Source organism: Cavia porcellus, unplaced genomic scaffold (assembly GCF_034190915.1).
Source record: "Cavia porcellus strain 051 isolate PalLab524CR breed Dunkin Hartley unplaced genomic scaffold, mCavPor4.1 scaffold_6, whole genome shotgun sequence".
In the NCBI taxonomy this organism is placed as follows: Eukaryota; Metazoa; Chordata; class Mammalia; order Rodentia; family Caviidae; genus Cavia; species Cavia porcellus.
In genome coordinates, this window is record NW_026947489.1 from 59,543,703 (window position 1) to 59,570,292 (window position 26,590).

General features: G+C 40.8%; 1 protein-coding gene across 5 annotated transcripts in view; it reads left to right on the forward strand.

Annotated features, from left to right (window-relative positions):
- Positions 1-26,590, forward strand: part of Dpp6 (dipeptidyl peptidase like 6) — an 827,976-nt gene that overhangs the window by 585,904 nt on the left and 215,482 nt on the right. For all 5 annotated transcript variants that reach the window (XM_063250818.1, XM_063250821.1, XM_023564980.2 and 2 more), the window contains exons 4-5: positions 5,555-5,649; positions 23,198-23,272. In XM_063250818.1, coding sequence (XP_063106888.1) covers positions 5,555-5,649; positions 23,198-23,272 — 170 coding nt within the window. The remainder of the gene's footprint in view (positions 1-5,554; positions 5,650-23,197; positions 23,273-26,590) is intronic.

A 26,590-nucleotide genomic window follows, 5' to 3' on the forward strand; every position in this document is an offset into this window, starting at 1 on the left:
AGATACTTCCAAGCAGAAAACAGGAGGAGCTAGAGGGCACCGCTGTACGGTTACCCAAGGTGGAGCAGTCGACTCTGCCATCTGACACTGTGACCTGAAGTCCACCGGTCACACGAGTCACGTGTGGCCCCACTGGCCCAATTCTGTGCTTAGGGTCGTGTGGGTTGGACCTCCTGGAGTCCTGCTGCTCCACCTGGGCTCCGTGCATTCCATGCCCAGAAATTAAGAACTCTAACTAGAAAAGCTTGCTGCTTTTTTCTTTCTTTAAACAGAGCTGGGGATTGAACCCAGAGCCTTCGCACTGAGCCATATCCCCTCCCGTTTTTTAGATTTTACCTTGAGGCAGGCTCTCCCTGAGTTGCTAGTTGCCTAGACTGGATTCAAATGCATGAGTCTTATGTCAGCTCCCAGAGCTGGGATAACAGACACGCATCAGCGCAGCCAGCTAAGGTTACTGCTTTGACACACTGAGCACTGCATCTGCCGAGCCAGCCCTGCCTCCTCCAACAAGTTTTGTCTTGTAAACCACCAAGAAAACACACACACAAATTATTTTTTTTAATTTTTTGCAGCGTCTTCTCCTTGGTGCCTAACCATGCTACAAACTGTAGCCCTGCCCCAGGGCCCATAGGTGTCCTAGAAATCCCTGCACCTCATCCCCACAGGCACAGTCCATCCACCTTAGGGTCTCTGCTGCCTGTTAGGTTTCATTAGCAGTGGTTTCCTGTGCCTCTGCTCCACTTCCTGACACATAGCACCCTTCCTGCAATGGTCCTTCCAGATTCTGCCTCACCCAAAGCCCTTTCCAGCTGTCCTCAGGGGGTTCCATCCTCCCCACCCTGGGGAGAAGCTCTAGAGGATCTAAGTGGTCACCCTCCTAGACCACGTCTGTGCACAGAGCTCTTCTGTCCTCCCTGCCCTGTCACATGCTCTTGGATATCAGGGTCACTTTATTTATTCCTTTCTTTTTAACAAAAAATGTACAGAAAAATAGAAAGGGCAGTACAACGAACCCCTGTTTACCAGCCTGGTGAATATCATGCATGTTATCTGTGCCAGGGGATTTCAATGCCTTGATCACTGTGCTTCCTCTTTGTTTTTTTGCTAAACATATTTAAATATAAATCATATGATTTTCTTTCATCTCTGAATAGTAAATCATACATTTCTAAAGTATGTTCTCCCATACCCTATAAGAATATTATTCTTTTTTATTTTTATTTTATTTTAAGAATAAAAAACAATAAAAATGATACACAGTTTCAAAACATGAAGATAGAATATTAATAATGGTTATTATATTGCATAATGTTGTCCTCAGAACAGTTGCTCAGATAACCAGATATAGGCATGCAAAATTGACCAAACAGTATAAGCACTAACTGTTCCATTCAGTGAACTAATAGAATGAGTAGTACAATTATCTTAGCTATCTTGTATGTATATATATATTTTTTCCCTTTCTTTTCTCCTTCCTCCATCCTAGTTGGTTTTTTTTTTCCCTTTGAGCAGTTTCTTTCCCTTTCGTAATATATATTTTGAACCTTATTTATTTACTTTTCCACTTTCTTACACTAGGGAGACAATATTGTTTATACATGTAAGTCTAATTTATTTCACTTGTGAGTATAGTCTCTAGTTGCATCCATTTACCTATAAAAGCCTTGAGTTAATCTTTCTTTATAGCTGGGTAGTACTCCATTGTATAAAAATACCACATCTTTTTATCCATTCCTCAATTGATGGGCATTTGGGTTGTTTCCAAGATACAGCTATTACCAAAAAATGTGCTATTATAAGCATGGGTGTGATAATTTCAATTCTTCTGGAAGATACCTGGAAGAGAATTACTGGGCCCAATGGGGCCTCTAATTCTAGTTTTCTGAGGAATCTCCACACTGATTTACACAGTAATTGCCCCAATCTATACTCTCACCAACAGTGGAGAAGGGTTCCTTTTACCCTACAGCCCCACTAGCATTTCCTATTGATGATCTTTTGATGATAGTGATTCTTTCTGGGGTGAGGTAGAATCCCAGTGTTGTTTTAAGTTCCATTTCTCGAATGACCAGTGATGTTGAATATTTTTTCTTATATTTATTTGCCATTTGTATTCTTTCATTTAAGAAGTATGTATTCATCTCAGATGCCCATCTTGAGATTTGGTCTTTGAATTTGGTGGACCTGATTTTTTTTAATTATTCATGTGAAGAACAGTATTACACATACCAAAACTCTACTCTCAAATACTGAGTCACTAGGCCGTATTCATATTTCTTCATTCATTCTCAAAGTACTATAGCTTCTACAGCCAATAGAAAATCATTATATACTTCATTCTGTCTGTTAAGTTTCTATTAATGTTTCTTTTGTCTAAGTTTCCTGTCTTTTCTGAAGTTATTTCAGGAGACCAGGTCAGCCAATTTGTAGAATTTCTCTTGCTGTTTCCTGGGACCATGGATAGAGTGGATTATGTATAGCCATGGATAGACAGGTCTTTTGTGCCTTTTGTTACATTAATTTCTAAGTAGCTGATGGATTGTGTAGTTTTTCAAAGTAAAAACATAAAAATTTATTATTAAATAAGTAAATAAAAAGCTAGACCAACTCCACAAAAGGAACGCTCAATGTTGGAGAAATGTCAAATTTCATCCAAAATGACCTCTTCACTTAATAGACTCTTAGTCAATTTGGTTTCCTAGAACTTACACTGAATTTAGTATATATAAAGAAAAACAACATTCCAAAGAACGACCAGCCTTTCCCAAGACAGAGCATATTAACCGCACAGTACGGTACTGAATGGGAGGGGCCCATTCATCAGTACCCACGGAAAAGGCCCTGTGGGAGCCCATAGATGCAAATGATGAAGCCTTGGTGGCATGGTTGATTACTGACAGACTAATGAACTGCTCTAAGATTGTTGGGGATAAAGAGTTGCACATCTAAATGATAAAATTAGATCTTTGCCTCACGTCGTGATTGCAAATCACTTGCCAGTGAACTAAATCTCATTTTTGAAAAGGAAAACCAAAAATGTTTCAGAAAGAAATGCAGGATACTGTTTATGTGATCTTGTGAGAGGAAGAGATTTCTTAAATGGGGCACTTCAAACAGTAACAATAAAAGATTTAAAAATCTGGGCAATATAAAACGTTACATAAAGCAAATAAGAATTTCAATGAAGAAAAGGCACCTTCACCATGTAAAACTAATAAAAATTTCATTTATAATGTTTTAAAATCCTTAAACATCAACAAGGTTTAAAAAGTCTAACAGAACAAAACAGGCCAAAAAAAAAAAAAGCCCCAGGAATCTTACAAAATAAAAAATAAATAAATAAGAAATAAAAATAATAAATAAGCATGTAAGACTTGAAATCAACTAAGGTAATCATTAGACACTAACACATGTACTGATATGAATTAAAAGAAACAAGTAACACCACAAGGAAATAACTACCTGAATCTAAAACATGGAAAAATTTTTGTAAGATGAATGACCTGGTTTCAACAAGTAAATGGTATTACAAAAGTAAAAAAGACTCGATGCCATTAACAATAAGATGACATAAACTAAAATTATAAAGGTATTGTTTTTCACCCACTATACTGAAACAAATTGAAAAAAAGGACATGACTGCTTTTCCAGAGGATGTGAACCACTGTAGCCATAAGTGTTCATGCAACCAGGACCCAGCACTTCCAGCCCTGCACACAATGTGAGGGAAAGACTTGCACGGTTAGATTAATAAATGTGGGACGAAATGTTCTTGGTAGAAGCATTTATAGTAATAACAACAACTAGCAATGACTGGTGTTCACTGTGACATACATAAACGAGAATAGCGTACGCCTGTGAAAACTGAGAGCTTATAAAAGTTAATCTTGGACACATCATAGGAATTTCTGCACACCACTGGTCTTTCAGCTCAGAGCCAAGCAAAACTAGGGCTAAGGTGTAGCTCAGCAGTAGAACAGTTGTCTAGGATGTGTGAGGCTCTGGGTTCCATCCTCAGCAACACACACACACTGCAAAGAAGACTAAATAACACATTGTTTAAAGATACACCATAAAATGTGGGATGAAAATTAAAGAAAGGGAGTACACAGATGGAAAAGAAAAATGAAATACAGAGCAGAAACCTTGTGTTCTAATGCTTACATTGTTTTGCTGGTTTCACTTTCTAACAGAAACATATTGTATATACATCAAATATTATAAAACCATTTCTAGAAAAACTTTTATTCTAGGGTGAGTCATGCCATGAAGAGTAGTTTAAAGCAAAGCCTAGGTCTTTCTAGAGGAACTGGTGGTAGTAGATCTTCCTCCTTTCACAATAATTTGATTTTTTGACATTTGTTTAGTGTAAAAGCTGGTAAACAAATGGAGATAGAGTGGTAATTAAATTAAATGATAGCCTTTTTCTGCAACTTTCTTCTGGAACTGATAAGCCAACTTTCAAGTGCTTTTCCAAAAAGAAATTTTAAAATTTGGAGCATAAAATTCACTTCATTGAAATGATTAAATGCCTTGGTTGTTTGCAAAAAGAAAAGGAAAGAAAAAGAAAAATATGACTTATTGATTGGTACATGAAAGTATTACCAAAAAAGGTAAACGGCTTCGATTTCCTCTGAATGTCTCTTGCTAACTTTAGCACTAATCTTCTGCGTACAATCAACAATCAACATTAATGCACAAAATGGATTAACCTAGAACCATGCAAATGTTTAAAACCTTTCTCTATGTATAACCTTTAGTTTTCCCCATAAAATCTGAGTATACTTGAACTGCAACTTTGCTTTGAAAGAATCTAGTCTGCACCAGGTCTTTCGGGCATCACCTATTTAGTGTGAAAGAACTTTGCCACCCAAATGTCAGCACCTTCTCTTGGAAAGATGTGTTTTTCTGGTCCCTGTGGCACGCCTGCTTCCCACCAACAATCCTGCTTGCAGAAACGGTACCCTTCCCTTTGCATAATATGGAGTATATGACTTATTAATTTTCCAACAGAATAATTGAAACTTTGAATGGTGATATACAGAAGACTAGGGTCTCTAACACCGTGATGGACAGATTATTGCTGCATCCTCCAGGAATAGCCAGAAGTCCATGTGGACAAGAGCTGGGGCTGTGGGTTTATAGTTGCCTTCTGCTAGGGTGCTGCATGGACCCATCCCCCGTGTCAGGTGCAGGACATGGGTCTCTTCCCTCCCAACTACCTTGCAGCTCATAGCAGCTCCTTTCCTCACCTTCTCTGAGTATCTACCCTGTGTGTACCATTCAAGGAATTCCCACAGTATTCTAAGGTTTGTACACGCCCAAGCTGTGTGTTCCGTCCGGTGGGGAGCCCACAGTGAGACCAGACAGAAGCAGCCCATGAGAACACAGGATACCAAAGTGGATTCACTATCTTTAAAGGATTCTTGGATGAAGAGCCATGGCCCATTGTTTCCAAACCCTGCAATACATTCTGTGCAAGTGTCCATCAAAAGCCAAGCCAAGTTTCTTGATGGTTCTTGTTTTTTTTTTTTTTTAATTTCTTCCCTTGCAGATAAAGAATTCATCTACAGAGAACGAAATGGATCTGTAATACTGCGGGACGTCGAGACCAATTTTTCCGAAGTGTTAATAGAAGGCAAAAAAATTGTAAGTACTCTCTCTAATGACCAGGATAATTTCAGGTTTTTTTCTCCTGCAAGTCAATAAAGCAGAAAATGACTTTAGGTTTCAACTTCTCGTATAGACAAGGAGAAGCAATAAACTTGTAATACTATGAGCCAAGCTACTGAAGATAATGTGAAATTGAAACCACACTAATTTAATAAGATGAAAGCTCTGTTTCTTTCCGCGTCCAGGAATTTCTCTGCAGGTGTTGGAAACAAGTGTTGCATATCATATATAATTGAAAGATAAAGTCCTGAGGCTTTTACACATTTACAGAACAATTCTAATAATGCCTACAGAATACTTCAGGAGAACTTTCACAATCTTATTTCAAAGAAAAAAAAATCTGCTGTGCACAGGGAGTATTAACTTAAACACAGTGACTGTGCCCAAATATGTTAAGTGATGTTGATGTTTTAAAGCAAGAACAGAGTCAAACAGATTCCACTATTTTACCATCTGGGAAAGCTTATTTACTCTGGGATTTAAATGACATTAAGACTGTGGGATCATGTATAAAGATATTGGTAGCATTGACTGAAGTTCTATACAAAATCCAATTTCAAGAGAATTAACTTTCTTGGTTCACAATATGTTCCTGAACAGTACCAGCAGAATAAATGTCCAACTCTAGGGAGTTGAACATTTTCTTTCCTGACACACTGAGAGACTCAAAAGAAGAAACTAAATCCAGGTTTTAAAAAACAAGAATTGGAGCAGACTGGGAATTCTGAATGAGAACAATCGTAAACAGCTCTGCTTGACTTGGACTCATAGAAAGCTTAGACTCCTATGTTCTGGGATTACACACAGGAAGAAGTACTCAGATCCTTGATGTTATGGATGAGAGTCCTGAGCCTCGTCGGCTGATGAACCTCTGTGTCCCACAGGTCTCTGGTGGCTAGGCCAGGACCTCAGTCCTTGGAAAGAAGGACTTTGTCTTTGGGCCATCCCATCTGTGGACCCACAGAAAGCTTGCTCTTCCTTTCTTTCCTTTCTAAAGGAAATTTAACTGACTAGGTGCATATTTCTTTCTGTTGTTGTTTGTTTTGGTTTTGTTTTTGTACCAGGGTTGGAGCTCACAGCCTTACACTTACCAGGCAAGCGCTTGCGCCACTAACCTAAATCACTAGCCCTAGATGCATTCTTTTATTTCCTTTTCTTTTGCTATGAAGATTTTTTTTTTTGTACTGGGGATTGAACTCATGACCTCTCTCCTTCCCAGGCAGGCACTTATGCCGAGATATCTTTTCTTTAAAGGGGGATGGGTACTGAGGCTTAGTACTGCATGGACCCTGCCCTGTGAGTAGCCTGCTGGTGCTAGGAAGCCTGGGTTGATGGCACACTCCCAAAGATCACTTTTTTGAATGGAATCATATTCTGCAATGTAAGACCCAGAGAGATTGAATGTACCTATGTTTCAGCCTACAAAATGCCCAATGGTAGGATTACTCCCTTCAGAAAATCTGATTTAGGCCAGGGATGTATCTCAGCGGCACGGTGCCTGCTTGGTAAGTGCAAGGTCCTGAGTTTCATTCCCAATACCAAAGAAGAAGAAGGAGAAGAAGAAGAAGAAGAAGAAGAAGAAGAAGAAGAAGAAGAAGAAGAAGAAGAAGAAGAAGAAGAAGAAGAAGAAAATCTGGTTCCACCCACTTAAAAGTACCACAGTTGCAGAAGTGGTTTTCTAATATTAATGGAGAGGAGACAATGAACTGTCTGCTGCTGAGGGCAGGTACATTTTAGTGTCGTAATGTCCCCGGTGTATCCTAAGAGGACATTGGTTTAGTCAAGCAGGATGACACACGACAGTACGTAGTACTGACACCCAGAATATGAATAGCCTTCTTCCTTCTAAAATCAATAGTTAGTGGCTGATCTTATATTTTAACCAAAGTTGTTTTAAACAAATAATAAGGTGACTTCAAAAAAAAAACATCACAGTAAAACCCTCGTCTCACACATTAGCTGGCTTCTACTGCAGCCTTTTTGCTTTGAAGTGTCACTTATGTGCTCATTTTACAAACATTTATTGGGCACCCAATAGATAAGCCAGATTGATTCAAAATAATTACTTCAAAAACTACACTGAAAGGTTCCTACCATCAAGCTTCAAAAAAAAAAAAAAAAAGCAGGATAGATGGCATTTGGGGTCTACATCATAATCTAGAGTTCAAAAGCTGGAGACTTGGTTTGCACTGAACCAGGAGGCCATTTATAATGTTTGGGCTTCAATTGCTCCATCTCCAAGAGCTGGTCTCTCCACAACCCCGGAACACGGGTCAAAGTGGGGTGTCTGGGTAACTGTGCTGAGCAGGACTGAAGAAGGACGCAGGCCTGCAGAAACATCAAGAGTTTGCAACACCATCTGCAGCTGCGGGGGACTGGAGAGATAGGGGTCAAGAGCAGTCTCCCCACTTTCTGTGCTCTTGTCTTATGGTGACAGCAGGTGACCTCTTCTTGTTTGAATGACAGGAACCTGGGGCGTGTTTAAACCATGAAGGTATAACCTAAGTCCCAGTAAGACCAACTGGAACCCTCAGGCAGATCTAGGAAACAAACAGAAAAATGGCAAACAAGCCACGCATTCTCTGGTCAGCAGTCTTACGAGGCTTCTCTTTCCCCTGCCAAGAAAACAAACTGTTGGCATAGAGGTCACACTGTGTGCCCAGCCCATTCGCCTCCAGCCTTTCTTGCCTCTTTGGCCATGATGGTTGACTCTTTCCAGGAGGGCTGGATTATGGATGTGCAAGAAAATACAGACAGCCTGGGCCAGCACGGTCACAGATAGTGCAAATGCAGGCTTGGGAACAAGTGGTGTGCTCACACTGTTTGTCACACCTGGCTGCCCCAAACAATGACTCCGGATTACAAGTTTTAACTCAGTTGGCCTTTGCTGTACCTCCAGGTGGGAGAGATTCGGAAATATTCAAACTCATTACATGATAAGTTCACATGTATGCATACATTTAACATTCTATGGTGGTAACATTGTGGTGCATATCTTTTGGGTTTTTTTTTTAATGAGCTCTTTTCAGATCTTTATTTAATAGCATAGTGTTAGAAAGCTTAGATCCCCTTCTGAAGGCTCAATATTTGGGTCTACTGAAGCGAACTGGCAGGACTCACATTAGCATGAGCAGAAGCAGAAGCAGACAGATCTATGTAACACATATGTGTACGCAGGAGTCACACAGAATACGAAACTCAAGGAAGGACCAGACAGCGGAAGCTTAAATACCCTCTTTCTAGAGTGAAAAAATGGAAGGTGTGGGCTATTTCACTGGGGTGGTAAGTGATTTCATTAGGGGAATACGTGAGTCTGAAAAGACAGTGCCATGGGACAAAGTTGCTCCAGCTCAGTGATGGTGAACATCTCAGAGCATTTGATGATAGAAGCAGCCCCCTGAGGCATGTGTGCCATAGGTTTGCCACCTCAGCCCTGGACTACAGACATACTGCTTGATTTCCAATCTCTTAAGCTTCCTTGGTTAATAACATTCCAGTGAGCAGATTTAAAAACAGCTGGGTTCCTCCTTAGGTAGAGAATTTCAAAGAAAGCCTTTCCTTGCATTTCTGGCTCCTAGGGGCTGGGTCTAAATTCCAAAGCAGCACATTTGAGGGCATCCACTTCTGATCCTAACAATAGCATATTTGATGGTATATCATAATTAAGGGTTAGAAGACATTTATTAAAATGTCTTAGACCATTTTCCAGTTCAAAAGCTTTTGGAGTACTCTTTTGGATTTCTTTAGAGAGTAGAGAAGGGTTTGATGGCCCGGGTAATAGGCACATCTGTCTCTGACTTTGTCCCTCATATGGTAGGTGCTCCATGCAGTCCACAAATCCATGGTGAAAGCTGGAAGAGTGACAGAGGTGAGAGGTTTTCTGGAAGCATCCAAGTGAGAGAGGGGTTCTCAGGGTCACAACAGCAAGATTCTTCTCCCCAGTGGATCAAACTATTTTGTTGCCACAGGTTCTGTCCAGCTATGCAAGCTCTATGGTCCCCAGGCCTACCTTCCTGGGGTGTGCAGGGATAGATAAGAGATTCCAGGTCACGTGTAGGAGATCAAACATACACCATGTGTGGATTCCATTTGTTATGCTAGCCAAGGGAGCCAAGCAAGGCTCAGGCAGGACAGGCAGTGCAGGCAGGGCTCAGGCAAGACAGGCAGTGCCACACAGGAAGACCCAGAAGACAGTCAAGTCCCCAGAGCAGATCACTGTTCAGGCAGCAGTAGCAGATAGCAGAATCTGGACAGCCCTGAGGGTCCAGACAGCAGTAGCAGATCGCAGAATCTCCTTCCCAATGGACATCAGATCTAGGCTGCCCTCCAGAGTCAGGCAGGGTTGTTAAAAGCTGGTAATGATAGCAAGAGGCACTTTCAGATTTCTAAAAACAATTTAAGAAAAAACTAAACCAAAAACTAACTTCCACTTCAAGTACATGTTTGATGTACCAGGAAATCTGGACATCACATATTAGTCTCATTTTTAAATAATTTAATCGTCAAACTTATTTTCATTCTCATAATAAGACTTTTATCAAAAAATTCACAAATTGTAAGAAAGTTTTTGCTATAGTGCATGGTATTTTGCCTGAAAAAGTGAGCCACTGTAAATATTTCTCACAGTCTAACCTGGGTCTTTGGACTTTGGCCCAGTGGTCACCTCATTCCTGAGAAATCTCATAAATATCTCTACCGAGCAGAAAACTGACTCCCTCCTTCTTTCTGCCTCCTTTCTGTTTCCCTTTATTTCTAGCAGTATACTTAAAATCAGCATGATGCATTTTGCTGAATTTAATTAAATAGCTTTCATGGAGGCTGTAATTCTTATGTAATTCATCTCTCCAATTTTTCAAAAACATAATAGAGCAATACTTCCTAAACATAACAGAGTGAGAGAGGTGGTTAGCCTTGTCTGAAAGTTAGATACTTAAACTGGAACTGTCTTCGGAGATTATGTCAATATCCAAGCTTTTCTCATATGAGCAAACTCAGAACATATACAGAAAAAACTCTAGCTTAACCTCCTCTTACAGTGCTGCTGATCCACCAGGGCTGTTTTCAAATAAATCCCTGTATTGGTCTGTGCGTCAATCACACTTTATATGTCCTCTGTACTGATTGTACCACTGGGGACAGGGAGTAGGAACAAAGATTGATAAGTTACTCATTGTCCCATTAAATTGCACCAGGTGTTTAGACAGCAACTTGGAAATGCATTTCAAGGACAATAAAAATAGTCATGCATTTTGAATCACCCCCAGAGAATTTGTCATGAGTACCTAAAAGGCACAGTGTTGCCACATTGTTTGTGATAGCGAAATACCTGACACTAGGAACATGAAATGAATAAACAAATATAAGTGAAACATCATGTGGCCATAAAATAATAACTATGAAAACTCTAGAAATATGAAAGGTCGTTATGACATCATATTCAACAAGCAAGAGAGCCTGGTACTGCTCAGTTAACAACTACAGCCATCAAGGGTGTGTGTTGAAAAAGTTAGGAGTGAATGGAAACTATGAAAACTTTATTGGGCTCATCTGACTTTCTAGTATGCTGAGTTGCATAACTACTGCTTCAGTGCCATGCACGCAGTAGTTTTAATCAGATTCTTAAAAGTGTAGCCTCGTATTCCAAAGAACTAAGTTTTTTCCAGTGATGTATAGGTAAGAACAATTCTTGAAAATAAGACATTTAGAAGATAAAATATACCCATTTTTAAAAAAGCCATTCTGTTGTTCTGCTTAGGTCAGGTTTTTCTCACTTTTTATGTCTTGCTTTAATTACTAATTCGACTTGTGGTAATTATTTATTTTAATTGCTAGATTAGAATTTAAATGAAGAGCATTTTTGTTTTGGTAATTTATATTTGCCCTTGATTTTATGTACTCTTCAGATATAGACTGTGAGTTTTTATCTGAATATTAATCCATTCTGACCCCTCACAGAGAAGGGTGTCACCAGGCAGCAGTTCAGACTCCAAGAGGAACAAGCAAGCTGCCTGCCTGATCACAGAGAGCTGCAGAGTCTGTTGAGATTAAAACTTGTGCTTCCCCAGGCCTTTTTTTATTTTAAAAAGAAAAAATCAGGAAAGAAAAACAAAAAGCAAAAGAGATAAACAACAGCAAGCCCAAAACAATAACAATATAGGTTTTCAAAACAGAATGTAAGAAATTTAACAATTTTGCATATTGTTCTTTTTAAAGGAAGAAAAGAAAATTGCAGAAAATAGAAAAACAGAAAAAAAGTAGAACAATACTGAATTTTTAAAAATTAACATCATAAAATCGCTAGTTGATACATTACCCATTGTCATCTTAAACATAGTTGCCAAAGTCACAAAATCAGTGCATAAATAGTGGCTACACAATCAAACATTGACAGTGCAAATCCTTCTGTTCAATGTTCCAACAAAGATTCAATAGTATGGTCATCTATCTTACACACTATAAATACCATTATACCTTTTAGAGCAATTTCCTTCCCTTTCACTTTTACGTATGTATTATACTTTTTTGGATCCCATTATTCTGTCAGTTTTTATCATTTTTTATTTTACTAATGAGTAATTCTCAAGTTGCCTCCATTTACATATAAATGCCTCAAGATCATCCTTTTTTATAACTGAGTAGTATTCCATTGTATTAAAATACCACTTTTTTATCCACTCTGTGGTTGATGGGAATTTTGGTTTTTTCTAAGATTTAGCTATCACAGATTGTGCTGCTATGAACATAGGTGCACATATATCTCTGTGACATGACCTTTTCAGTTTTACTGGAAAAATACCCAAGAGGAGAATAGCTGTATTGGATGGAACCTCCAATTCTAGTTTTTTGAGGAATCTCCATACTGATTTCCACAGTGGTTGCACCAGTCTGCCCTCCCACCAACAGTGGAGAAAGGCTCCTTTTTCCCTGCATCCTTGCCAACGTTTGCTATCAGTCATTTTCTCGATGACAGCCATTCTTTCTGGGGTGAGATGAAATCTCAATGCTGTTTTAATTTGCATTTCTCAAATGGCCAGTGATGGTGAACATTTCTTCATATATTTATTTGCCATTTATATATCTGCGTCTTAGAAGTGTGCCTTCATGTCTTATGCCCATTTTTGGAGAGGGACCTTGAATTTGGGGAATTTGATGTTTTTCAGTTCTTTATATGTTCTGGATAGAAGTCCTTTGTCTGAGAGATTGTTGGCTAAAATTCTTTCCTATTCTGTGGGTTTTCTTTTCACTTTGTTGGTGATTTCTTTTGAAGTGCAGAAACTTTTTAGTAATATGAGATCCCAATTGTTGATTCTTTGGAATATTTCCCGTGTGGTTTGCATTTTATTCATGAATTCTTTCCCTACCTCTGTGTCTCCAAGATTTCTACCAATGTTATCCTCCAGTAGATTTAGTGTTTCTGTTTTAATATTTAGAACCTTGATCCATTTTTACTTTAATTTAGTACATGGTGACAGTCAGGGGTCTATTTTTAGTCTTTGGCATGTGGAAAGCCAATTTTTCCAACACCATTTATTAAAGAAGCTATCTTTTTCCCGTGAATATGTTTAGCCCCTTTGACAAATAAAAGGTGGCTAAGAGTCCTTGTAGTAGTTTTTACATCTTCTAATCTGTTCCATTGATCCTCAGGTCTATTTCTTTGCCAGTAGCATGCTGATTTTATTAGTGTGGCTTTGCAATATAGTTTCAAGTCAGGCATTGAGATGCTGCCTGTCTTGCCTTTGTTGCCCAGAATCACCTTTGCTATTCTAGGTTTCTTGTTTTTCCAGATGAATTTTAGGAATATTTTCTCCAGATCTGTAAGGTAAAGTAATAGTATTTTAATTGGGATTGCATTAAATCTGTATAACACTTTTGAGAGTATGGCCATTTTCACAATGTTGGTTCTTCCTAACAAAGAGCAAGAAATGTCCTTCCATTTTCTAATATCCTCTTCAAACTCCTTTCATAGAGTAGTACAATTTTCAGCACATAGTTCTTTTGCATTCTTGGTTAGGTTCTTTCCTAAGTATTTCATTTTTTTAGATGCTATTGTAAAGGGCGATATTTTCATAATTTCTCTTTCATGGAGTTTTTTGTTTGTGTACAGGAATGCTATTGGTTTTTGAGTGTTGACTTTGTATCCAGCTACACTGCTGAATTTCTTTATTACCTCTAGTAGTCTTTTAATGGAATTTTTGGGGTCTTCTATGTAGAGTATCATATCATCTGCAAATAATAATAATTTAACTTCTTCTTTACCTATTTTTATTTCTCCCTCTTGTCTGATTGCTCTGGCTAACATTTCTAGAACTATATTGAATAGAAGTGGTAATAGTGGACATCCTTGTCTTGTTCCTAATTTTAGAGTGAAGGCTTTCAGGTTTTGTCCATTTAGCATAATGTTGGCTGTTGGATTGTCATAAATAGCCTTTATGAGATTGTAGTAGACACCATCTACTCTGAGTTTCTGGAGGTTTTTTGTCATGAATAGTTGTTGGACTTCATCAAAAGCTTTTTCTGCATCTATCAAGATGATCATGTGATTTTTATTTTTGGCTTTGTTGATGTGGTGTATTATATTTATTGATTTGTGTATGTGGAATCATCCCTGCATTCCTGGAATAAATCCCATTTGGTTGTGGTGTATAATTTTCTTGATGCCAGTATTTTATTGAGAATCTTTGAACCAATGTTCATTAATGAGACTGTTCTACAGTTCTGCTTTTTGGTTGGATCTTTCTCTGGTTTTGGTATCAGAGTGACACTTGACTCCAAAAATGAGTTAGGGAGAACTGCTTTTCTTTGAATTTCATTGAAGAGTTTAAAAAGTATTAGCATTAAATCTTCTCTAAATGTCTTATAGAATTCAGCCATGAATCCATCAGGGCTTTTCTTTGTTGGTTAAGTTTTTAATCATGTTTTCAATTTCAGCAACTGATATTGCGTTATTCAAAATTGTTATATCTTATTGGTTGAGCTTTGGTAGTTCATAAGCTTCTAGAAATCTGTCCATTTACTCTATTTTCCACCCCATGTGGGTAGAGATTTTCAAAATAGGTGCTCATGATCTTTTGAATTTCCCTGGGATTTGTAGTAATTTCCCTATTTTCAGTCCTTAATGCATGGATTTGAGATTTTTCTTTCTTTTTCTTCATTAGGTTGGCCAAGGGTTTATCAATTTTGTTTATTCTCTCAAAAAGCCAGCTCTTGAATTCATTAATTCTTTGTGTTGGTTTTTTGGTTTCAATTCCTCTAATCTTTACAATTTCCTCTTTTCTGTGAGCTTTGGGTTTGACTTGCTCTTCCTTTTCTAGAAGCTTGAGATGTGGCATTAGGTTATTTATTCGTGCTCATTCCATTTTCTTGATGTGACAATTTATTGCTATCTATTTTCCCCTTAGGACTGCTTTCATCGCATCCCATAGGTTACGGTATGTTGTATCTGCATTTTCATTATATTATAGTTATTTTTTTATTTCTTCTTTGATTTCATCTGTGACCCACTGATTGTTCAGAAGGCTGTTATTCAATTTCCATGTATTTATGCAGGTTTTGCAGTTTTTCACCATTGATTTCCCATTTTAGTGCACTGTGGTCAGATATTATGCATGGGACAATTTCACTACCTTTGCATTTACTTAAGAATGTTTTGTGAGTTAATATATGTGGTCTATTCTGGAGAATGTCCCATGTGCAGCTGAGAAGAATATATTCTGATTTGGTTGGGTGGAACACTCTGTAAACATCCACTAAGTGCGTTCATTCACAGGTATGAATCAGTTCTGTTATTTCTTTGCTGACTTTTTGTCTGGTTGATCTATCTCTTTGTGACGGTGGGGTGTTAAGGTCTCCTATTACAATTGTGTTCTTGTGCATTTGGTTTTTCATGTCCATTAGTGTTTTTCTTATACAGTTGGGTGCTCCTGTATCTGGTGCATATATATTTATAACTGTTAGTTCTTCCTCTTGTAGTTTTTTACTTACAAGTATGTAGTGGCCTTCTTTATCTCTTTTAATCATTTGAAGTTCACTTTGTCTGCAAACAGAATAGCTACCCCTGCTTTTTTCTGGGCTCCTGTTGCATGGAATACTGTTTTCTATTCTTTGTCTTTTAGTCTATGAGTTTCTTATTGAGTCAAGTGTGTTTCTTGGCACAGCATATTGTAGGATTCTGCTTCTTGATCCATTCTGTCAACCTGTTTCTTTTGACAGGTGAATTGAGCCCATTTACATTTACAGACATCGCTGATATGTACTGGCTCGACTTTGCCATATTGTACTCCTGTTGTTGGTTTCCTGCTTTCCTCCCTAGTTTAATTTTCTTGTCCAGCCTGGTAGTTTCTTTCTGTTGTTGTTCTGGAGATTGTAATCATTTTTATCCCTTTCTAGCATGTCTTTCTGTACTCTTCCTGGGGTTGGTTTGGTAGATATGAATTTCTTCAGTTGTTCCTTATCATGGAAACATCTTTTTTCTCCATTAAATTTGAAAGAGAGTTTTTCTGGGTACATCAGTCTGGGTTGAAAGTTGTTTTCTTTTAGGGCTTGAAATGCTTCATGCCAAGCTCATATTAACCTGACAGTTTGTGCTGAGATGTCTGCTGTGATTTTAATAGGCTTTACTTGATAGGTGAGTTGTATCTTTTCTCTAATAGCTTTTAATATTCTGTTTTTATGCTGTATGTCTGAGATCTTTATTATTATATATCTGGGTGTAAATCTATGTTGATTATGATCTTTATTATTATATATCTGGGCGTAAATCTATGTTGATTATGACTGTTTGGCATTCTATATGCCTCACTTATTTGTGTGTCAGATTTTTCCCCCTGTTTGGGAAATTTTCTGCTATTCCTTCTGCGAATAGTTTAGTTATATCATTTGCATTGACTCCTGCATCCTCACTGATGCCGATGAGTCTTACATGTTTCTCTTGGTGTCATCTTGGAGCTGCTGGATTGTCATTTCATGCTGCTTTGTTGTTTTTATAAGCTCTATCTTTTCATGGTTGCTATCTGTGATCTTGTCCTCAAAGTCTGAAATTCTATCCTCAGCTTCATTTCAATGGTTTTGCCAGCTTTCAATAGAATTTTTTGTTTCATGGATATCTCTTTGAATTTTTTCATGGATTCTGCTTGTTTTCTACATCGTTCATTCAAAGTTTCAATCAATTTCCCATGATCCTCTATTTTTATCTATTTTTCCCTAGCTATGTTTAGTAAATCCTTTCCTAAGATTGTTATATCTGTCTTTACATAAGAAAGTACTTCTAATTTGATTTCCTCTATAGCCTCATGGATTTGTTTATTTGCTTGCTATCTTTTTAGATTTCTGGTGTATGACTTTTAAATTCCTCCATTTCACTGTCACCTGTTCTTGCTTCTGATGGACTAGATGTTTGAGATTGCATTTTGGTTTTTTGTTTCGTCATTTTCACTTTGGGGCCAGTATCTGGTTATTTAATCCCAGTAGTCACACCCCTGGGCTTTTTAAAATGCCATCCATCACATCATTCCTCTGCTACTTCTACCAAGTTTAGTTGGTTTCCGCCAAGTGCCCCATGGCTGACCCCTCACTCTGCCCTGCAGAATGAGTATCACATCTGAGGGGAGAAAGTCACTCATGGCATTTGTGTTGTCCCTTTCTGTTCCAGAACCCAGGGCATGACTGTGCAGGAGTCTTGCACATCTAGGGAGAGCCTTGGAGCACCTAGGCCTGCTGGATACCAGACCCGGCATCCTCAGCTCCCTGCACAGAAATGCCTGTGTGTAACCCACAATTGTGCAGTGACTGCAGGTGGCGAGTAGACACGAGCCAGAGTGGACACAGGCAATCCCTGCCCTGTCCAGATTTCACAAACCCCCAGGGGAAGAAGCTTGTCTGTGTCTATCATCAGGTGGCAGATTGAGTGACACGGGCCACCCATGAAAATGTTTGCTTTGGCCAAAGACTGGTTCTTACATATGTGAAATGGAAATTCTTGGAAAATCTTGAAAAGCAGGAAGATGTAGTGTCATTTTCTCATGGAACACAAAACTTTGTTGATGTTGGAGGCAGCTGGGCCCTGGGACAAGCCATGGGCTTGCCAGCCCCAGGGAAACCGCCCTGACTTTCTTGGAGCAGCCCATCCAAATGCGTACCCGCTCCAGCCCAGGACCAGAGTGGGGCATTAGAACCCAACATTTTCAAAAACTTTTTTTAAAATCATGATGCAAGTTTTCTGTTTTGGTATGTGTTTCTATGTCTCTGATGGTTTCTTCTTTCATCTTTCCTATCTTTTTCCTTAGTTTTGTACTTCTTTTACTATGAGATAGGACAGAAAAATACAGTACTTTTTGTTCCTTTTTCTAATTATTATCTCGTATGCTGTCCTTTTAATTATTAAGGTACGTAGATAGACTGTTTTATGATATGTCTTTAAAAGAAATATAAAGCCAGGGTTAATTTCCTATGCCCACACTTCCTGCTCTCTGTGAGTCTGGGGGATGTTGTAGGTTTCCCCCTGCCTATACTGTCTCTGGACCCTGATGAGGCACTGGCCATGAAGTCTGGGCAGGGGACACCAGGATTAGTATTAACATGCAGCTTTACTCTTAGGTAGCTTACACTTAGAGATAAAAACTTTGCCCCCAACCTCCTGGGTGTCCAGTCTTCACTGCACAGGGTACAGAAAGGAGCCCAAGCAAAGGTACACCAGGAGCTTTAGGAAAATAACTGTAGATAGACAGGAACAAGGGGCTAGGGAAGGGAAAGCTTATAAGGAAATGTTCACCAGAGGTCACTTCTTTCATGCTGCATGGACATTATCTCCTTAGGAATTCAGTGAGCCAGAATGCTTTTTACTCATTTTATTGATCAGAAACATGATGCTAAAAGAATGTTTTTCTCGGTTACTCAGCTGATAGCAGAGAGAATGGAGAGCTGAGCTCTGCTGTGTCACAGTGGCCCCCTCAGAGTGGTCTCAGCTTAGCACAAAGGATACCTTCAACCCCCCAGGCCACGCCTGAACCCATGGGTATCAGCGCTGTACATCCAGTGCCTTTCTCCTAGCCAAGCAGATCATGGCATCGTACTTGTGGGTCCAAGTGTGCCAGAAAAGGAGCAGGAGTGACTTTCTTTAACTCTTCCACAGGCAGAAAATGGGTTCTTACCATAGGTCTTAGCAGTCTCTACATGGGATGGTTTTCTTGCCTTGACTAAGTCAGGAACTTCTGACTTTTCACTTAAAACACGTGACACCTTCTCAGTGACATCCACATGCCAGCATCACTGCTTCTAAGCTTTGTAAAGTAAGAGTTAAGAGCCTACAGTACCTTCCTAAGCTCCTGATGTGTACTGCTTGGGCTCTTTACTATGTCCTGTGCAATGAAGACTGGACACATAGGAGGCTCTGAAGATGCTCTCTCCATCCTCGTTCTGGACCTTTCGGTCCGAGCCTTTCACCCATTCCCCAAATCACATGGATCGCCCCCTGTTCACAAAGGCTTTGTAACATTCTATCACAACACTGAGGGCAACACTTAGGTGACTGGTGTGTGGGGTGCACAGTGTGGGTCCTTGCAACCCACATATCACCACAGTTCACTCATGGGGAAATGAGTGAACAGACAGCTCCATATTACGTAATCAAGTATATACACTTATAGGTAACTGAGACCCAGACAGCTTTACTGATCAATTCTACCAAGCATTTCAGGAGAAAAGAATGTTAATTCTACACAAACTTACAAAAACAAGTGCTTGATGATGTCCCCCGGTGTTCCTGCATCAGGAAATCCTCAGTTCCTATGCTAATCTATTTGGAGTTGGCCTATAGGCAGGGTTAGGATAGGATGATATCCTCAGTTTATGGCCCCATCATGGCATGGAGGCCGTATAACAAGAGGAAGAGAGAACCAAGCCAGGGCACTTTCCCTGCCCCCTCCATGTGATGCTCCTTGCCATCCTGGCCCCACACGGGGCTCTCACCAGGAACATCTTCAACCTGATATAAGGTTTCTTCTAGAAGAAGATCTGCTGCTAATATTATACAAGATGGAAATGGCAAATGCATCCTCCTTACAGTCAGGATAAATGAGAGAGCATCCACCCTTACTAACACTCACCTAGGGGCTGGTCTTCTTCAGAGGGTGACAGGGAAATAAAAAGATCCCAGCGGAGAGAGAAGAAAGAAGGAAACTGCTCACAGCAGATAGGACCATGTAGAAAGTTCTAAGGAATCTATAAAAACTACTAAAACAAATGAGCCTAGCTGTTTGAGAACACAGTGTCAAGGTGGGAATGCCCATTGTATTTCTGCATATGAGGCATAGAATGGAATTGGAACACACATGTATTCCATACAAAACATCAACCATAGTAAATATTTAGGGATAAATTTAACAAAAGATGGCAAGACCTGTGCTAAAACCCACAAATATTGCTAAGGGAAATTGAACGTTAAAATAAGCAACCCTCTTTACATGAAGATTACGTTCTAGTGAAAGAAATGGGCAAAATACAAAATAGGTATGTCTGTTACCTCCAATAGTGATGCAGTCCAGGAGATGCATCAGAGTGGGGCACCACGGAAAGCTTGAGGTGCACTATTAGTTTCTCTATATAGAGGACAAGGGAGGACTCACTGAGATGGTTGCATTTGAGAACAAAGCTAAGAGAAATGAGAACTGCAGAGAGCAGTTCCCAGCCTTTTTGACACCAGAGACCGGTTTCATGGGGGACAATTTTTCCATAGCCTGGGGACCTGTAAAGGGAAAGGTTTTGAGATGACTCAAAGCAGCACCCAACCTAGATCTCTCCCATGCACAGCACACAGCAGGGTCCCTGCCCCTGTGAGAATTTCCCGCTGGTGCTGCTAATCTACCAGGAGGGGAAGCTCAGGCAGGGATGCTATTGGGGTGAGGGGAGCAGCTGGAAATACAGACGAAGCCTTGCATTCCCACTGCTTCCCTCCCGCTGTGTGGCCCAGCTCCTAACAGGCTCCAGACTGGTACAGGGCCACACTCCCTGTTCTGAAACACACAGGAAAGGGACAGGGAAGCTCAGAGGCCCCTGCATCATGTGAGACTTCCCTGCGGGCATCCACTGAGCGAGAGCTGCCAGGGAGGCTGGTAGATGTGCAGTATGAGGTTTAAGGTTAGGCCTCGCCTGGGCACAGTGGCTGGGCAGGAGAGTGCAGGCTGGTGTATTCAGCAGGTGTTAGAGCCACGAGACCAGAGGTGTCACCCAGGTGATGTAAATACTGGTCCCAGCACCACAATGCTCAGAAGTCAAGGGGCTACCAGGCACACTGAAGAGCAGGCAAACCCCACTGAGGAGGCGGGAGGAGCACAGGAGGCCACGCACAGCAGAGCTTGGAGGAGGAGGAGGACAGGGTTTGCTGTCAAGTAAAGTGACAGCAAGAATTATTGCATTTATCGAAGTAAGACTTTGTTACCCTAGAGAAGATCATCTGGGTGCAGCGGTGGGCGAGGTACATGACAAGAGTACATTTAACAAAGAATAGAAAGAGGGAAATCAGTACAGAAAGCGCTTTAAGGGGAGGTGGCTGGACAGATTTCTAAGGACAAAATCCCCACTGCCTAGTCCAGTAATGAGGACACTGGTAACTATGAGCATGGTTTCATAAAGGATCAGTGGAACCCACGGGGTTCAGGTCTCAGGACCCCTGAATGTAGGGGTGCATGCCTGTAATGCCAGCACTCTGGGAAGCTGAGGCAGGAGGATCGTAAGTCCAAGCCCAGCCTGGCCAATTCACTGACTCAGTATAGAGATGTAAGTCAGCGTGAAAGGCCTTGGTCACGTCCCTAGTACACAAAACACCCAAAGGACAAGCGTGTTAGTTATGCTTTGAGAAGGAAAAAGTCCACCATATCTTGGTGTTGGAAATGCCTGTGAATAAACCGTTTCTAAAAAGCGACTTGGCAACAACTGTTTACATTTTTAAAACACTTGCCCACAAATGCTACATGACTGCCAGGCTTACAAGTGTCTCCTGTGAAAATGTCACACACACACACACACACACACACACACACACACACACACACACACGCACACGCACACATGCACACACACACACATGCACACACACATGCATGCACACCATCCAACATGCATGCACTAGCGTCTTCTGACTGCATGGTACACACTCAGGACACACAGGAGATACCACGTAGCACACATCCAGGCTTGCAGTCTGCACCTCACTGCTTGCTACGACTTCCTCCCTAGGATTTTGGATCTCCTGAGCAGTGTAGCATTTGCTCAGTTGTGCTCCGGGAGAACAGCAAACCTGGGTGTGGTCCAGTGTTCAGTTTCCCAGCTGGGGAGCCAGGCGTGCTCTGCCCTCCTCTCTGCTCTCACACCATAACCAACTACTGCATCTTTCCCGTGGTCTGTTGAGGACAAAGTGCTGAAGTGCTGTCTCCTGTCCTAGGTGCTTAAAGCCTGAGAGGAGGAAATAGGTGTGTCAGAGACGCTCCATCTGAGCTGAGCCATTGCACTGCTAGCCCAGAGTTCAGTGCCAGTGCTGAGTGCCTCACAGCCAGAAAGACACCTTGCAACAGAGCAAGGTTACACAGTCACTGGTCAGCACAATGTAACCAAAAAGGTTTGCAGGAACAGGACCTGTCTTTCCCTTTGCAGCAGTGGCTTAGTATTTACCAACTCTCCATTTATGGTGACTTATTAGAACAGTCATCAAGAACAAGGCTGGCAACTAGTAGTGACTACTGAGAAAGTTAAGGTAGCAGATGGGAAATAAAGTGTTAGGAAATTTTTAAAGATTCAAGAAACTTTGTGTTATTTCCTTAAGGCATCCTTGCACGAGAAGGCTAAGATGCAGAATGTGTCATCATCAACCGTCCTGTCTGCCTTTGTCCCTTATGGGCATCTGAGTATTATGCAGTGATGGCCCTCAAGCTGGCAAAGAGGTTCCCCAGAGTGGGTGGGGTTGGCACGGCCCTGCATTTGAGTGCAGAAGGCAGGCTGAGTTGGAGAAGCTGAGTGCCTGGTGACTTTGCTTAGGTACAGTGACTGGTGCTCTAGGGAGGAAGTCGGCAGAAAAGCTATCGGAGTCCTCCAGATACTGACCTGCAGGGTATCCCCAAGGGAGAGCAAACAAGTTAAAGAATGATCTGTAAACTATCAGTCTGTTTAATAGCCGACTGCTTCGTATATGCTTTGAGGTATGGTAATATGAGAAAAAAAGCATATTGAGAAGTCTTGCAGGAAAAGGTTGTTCTGTGATGTTCTGTGAACCTTTTTGTTGATTTGTTTCAGGAGATAAAATAAAAATTGTCTTGTTGAAAATAGAAAAATACAAATAAAGTAGGGAAAAGCATTGGTTGTCAATCAGCTAACAAAGAGAGGATCTAGTCATTTTACTAGATGCTGTGGTTATTAGTTTGCTGCCCACTAATTTAGTAGCAAATTTTGAAACTATGCCATCAGACATGGATTTTCTACAAGATACTGAGTTATAATGCATAATATATAATACTTTAAATTTCTTTTCTTTTTCTTTTAGGAATCACTAAAAGCCATCAGATATGAAATATCTCCAGATAGAGAATATGCACTTTTTTCCTATGATGTGGAGCCGGTGAGTTCCAGTCTTCTCTGTCTCCAAATGCTGTTTTTCGACTTCACTGATGCCTTAAGTGAATTTCCTGGGGTCTTCCTCCTTCTTCCTGGTTTCTGAGCGCTAGCATACCTTGTAGGGCCTGGAGTCCTCTTTTGTGTGTATCATACCGCCACCTAGGAGAGAAGAAAGGGATAAAAGCTTCCTTGTCAGGGGAAGCAAATCATTCTTTTTAGGAATTATTTCATAGGTTTTTGTTGGGGAAATGGTCTGTTTCTAGACATTCTGCCTACCGTGTGTGTGTGTGTGTGTGTGTGTGTGTGTGTGTGTGTGTGTGTGTGTGTGTGTGGTTTTTTTCTCCATGTCTGACAAACCATATTTTTTACCCTGAGAATCAAAACCAGATGCCAAATTCTTGCTAAACTGAAGTAGTGCATTAACTGTCTCCTTGCTGTTGTTGTGTTCTGGTGAAAGCTAAACCATCATTTTCATTATAGAAATCTTCATTTTAGCACCAAATCTATGCCTGCAATAAATTTTCACCAGAATTTTTCATAAACTCTTACCCAGGGCTTCAGTAGAAACCTAAAACCTCCCATGCTGGATCTGTGTCTCTCTCGTTTTGATCTCTTTCTGTCTCACTTTTTTCTTTTAATGTGTTGGTATTTTAAAATTCCTTTTGGCTCGGGGTGAAATTTATTTATATATTTCTTCAGCTAAAAGGAGATTGGCAACCTTAAAAAGTGCATGTTAAGAAGTTTATTTTCTGGGAGATAAAGCAGAGTTGTATTGGCTTTCTGGTTCCAGAGACCATCGTGCCCTGTGGGGGCAGTGGGGAATCTGTGCCAGCATCGTATGCCAGGCCAGTAAGGCCTCTCTGGCCCCTGTGGGCAGGCTTTCTGATTTGCTGCTCTTAGGAAAAGCTGGAGGTTGTGCTGATGGAGACACAAGTCTCCATCCAAATCCTTACCAACATTCAACATCTGTATCTACCTGACTGGAAGCATCTGGTGAACTTGACATTCTGAAGATGACTTTGTATACTTGGGTCTCTGCATTTCCAATCTCCAGCCCTAAAGTGGTAGCTTTTCCTACATGGACATGATTGCCACCCATGGATGTTGACTATTTCAACCTTTCCATCACCCCCGAAACTCCTAAATCTATCATCTCCACACCGAAGTAACCCCAAACAAACAAGAACATGAGTCATCATGAATCTCCAGGACCCTTGTGGGTTTGCTGGTCCAGGAGACATAGCTAACATGGGAATGAGGAAAGTATGGAAGGAGGTCAGGTTATCTCAATAAAGAATCATTCATCACTGGAGCACCCAACACTGGCATCCAGCCTTCTGCTCCTAGGAGCCTTGAAAAGTGCTGTCTGCATCTGGGAATATCATGGAAGGTTCTCCCAGCTGCATGTTGAAGGGGAGGGTTCACAGCTGTGGTTCTGGGGTAGGTGGGTTCCCCACCAGTCCTGCTCCTCTTTCCCAGCACTCCTTTGAAGTAGGACCCTGGGATCCCATTGCAAGCTGTAACGGATTTAGTAAAGATTATCTAGCATCTTAGTATGTAGAACACTCACTGTCATTGGGAACCCTGACACAACCCTGTCTTGCTCTGTAGTGTTTATTGGTGCTTTGAGTGAGACCAAGTTTGGCTTATTTTCTGAGCCACAGTAAAATAAAGGGAATTGGGAAAGGATTGAGGGAACTATAAAAGTGATCAAAAATATGGGAAATCTATAGAAATCAACCTGCTCCCATGAGAAACACTTGTCATGCCTTCCAGGTACTGATCAGTTACCTGCCCCCAGGCAAGGAATCTCTGCTTTTTGGAGGAAAACTTGGAAGAGAAAGAGCTTGGGATTCTGCATGAGAATCTGGAGTTACCTGAGACAGAACTTCCTTAGCAGACAGGCTAAGGTGGAACAGAGCTTACAAAGCAGGGTGGGTTTTGAGGGAAGAGTGGAGATCAGTGATTGTGAAATACCGGACTAGACAGGGGCCTCCTAAGCTATGCTTGGTATCAGTGTGTGATTATATCAGTAATGTAACAATTAATAGGTGTGTGCATGTGTGTCCAGGGCCCTCTGAAACCAGCCATCTGGGCAGTGTGTAAGCTAAGAGCTGCCAGGGCTGCATGGCACATGACAGCCACAGGCCTCCACAAACCACAGTTATGAAGTCCACACCATAGTGAACAGATCATGAAGAGCAGGACCTGAAGGGGGTCAGGTGCTTCACTGTGGCATTTGTCACCCCCCTCATTCTGACTAGTCATGATGGTGCATCAGTTTCCAGCTGTTTGGCTACATTACCTCTCATCTGCTCACATTTGCCTTTGGCAGATGCTCACACACAGGGACAGACCCTTTCTCCTGTGTCCTCCCAGGTCCGACTATAAGATTATCTATGTGTACAAGGTGCCAAGTAAGTGTGTTGTGGCATCTTCCTTTCTCTGAACCTCTGATTCCTGTATCAAGGTGCACTCTGGGTTGCTGTGATGCCATCCTGAAATGCCAGATAAGTTCTAAAACAGAAGGAGAGACCTGCTGTCTTATTTTCTCATCACTGAGACAATACCTGACACTCACAAGTTAGAGGAGGAAAGATCTATGTTGGTTTACAGTCTGTAGAGGTTTCAGTCCATAGTGGGCTGGCTCCGAGGCAGGGCAGCATGACAGAGAGCATGGCATAGGGGCAAAGGCTCATGGCATGGCAGGCAGGAAGTAGAGCGAGGTGAGAAGAGAAGGAAGGGAGATGGATCCTTCGAGGTCAGACGCCCAGTGATCACCTCCTCTTACCAGGCCTCACCTCCTGACACCACAGTTAGCTATATACTCGTCAGTGAGTGTCTCACTCCCACCATCCAAGCACCTTCCCAAAGTCCCCCATGAGCACACTATGAACGATCCTACAGACCACATTAACTAGGAAATGTGGGGACAGGTTAATTGGGGTGCTTCTCTCTACTAAACTCCTTTTATATTACTTCATGTATAACTTGGGGAATATCTTGAATACCCACAAATCAGCTCATTGTAAGTATATCTGCCCTAGGTTTTATTGGTATACTCAAAAATATCCTTTTAAAACTATTTTTAAAAAATCAGTAATCAGGTAAAAGTGAGAAAGTACCATGTTCCGTTTTTCTGGGACACAGATATTTATATGCCCCAAAACAATACCTAGAATACAGAAAATAATAAATGATATCATATTTTTCTTTATGTGGCATCAGCCTTACAGTCTGCAAAGTGTGTTTATTTCTCCCAACTCATTTCTTCTTTAAATGTTATTCCTGCTCTGAAGTTCTAATGATTTTTGGTTTGTTA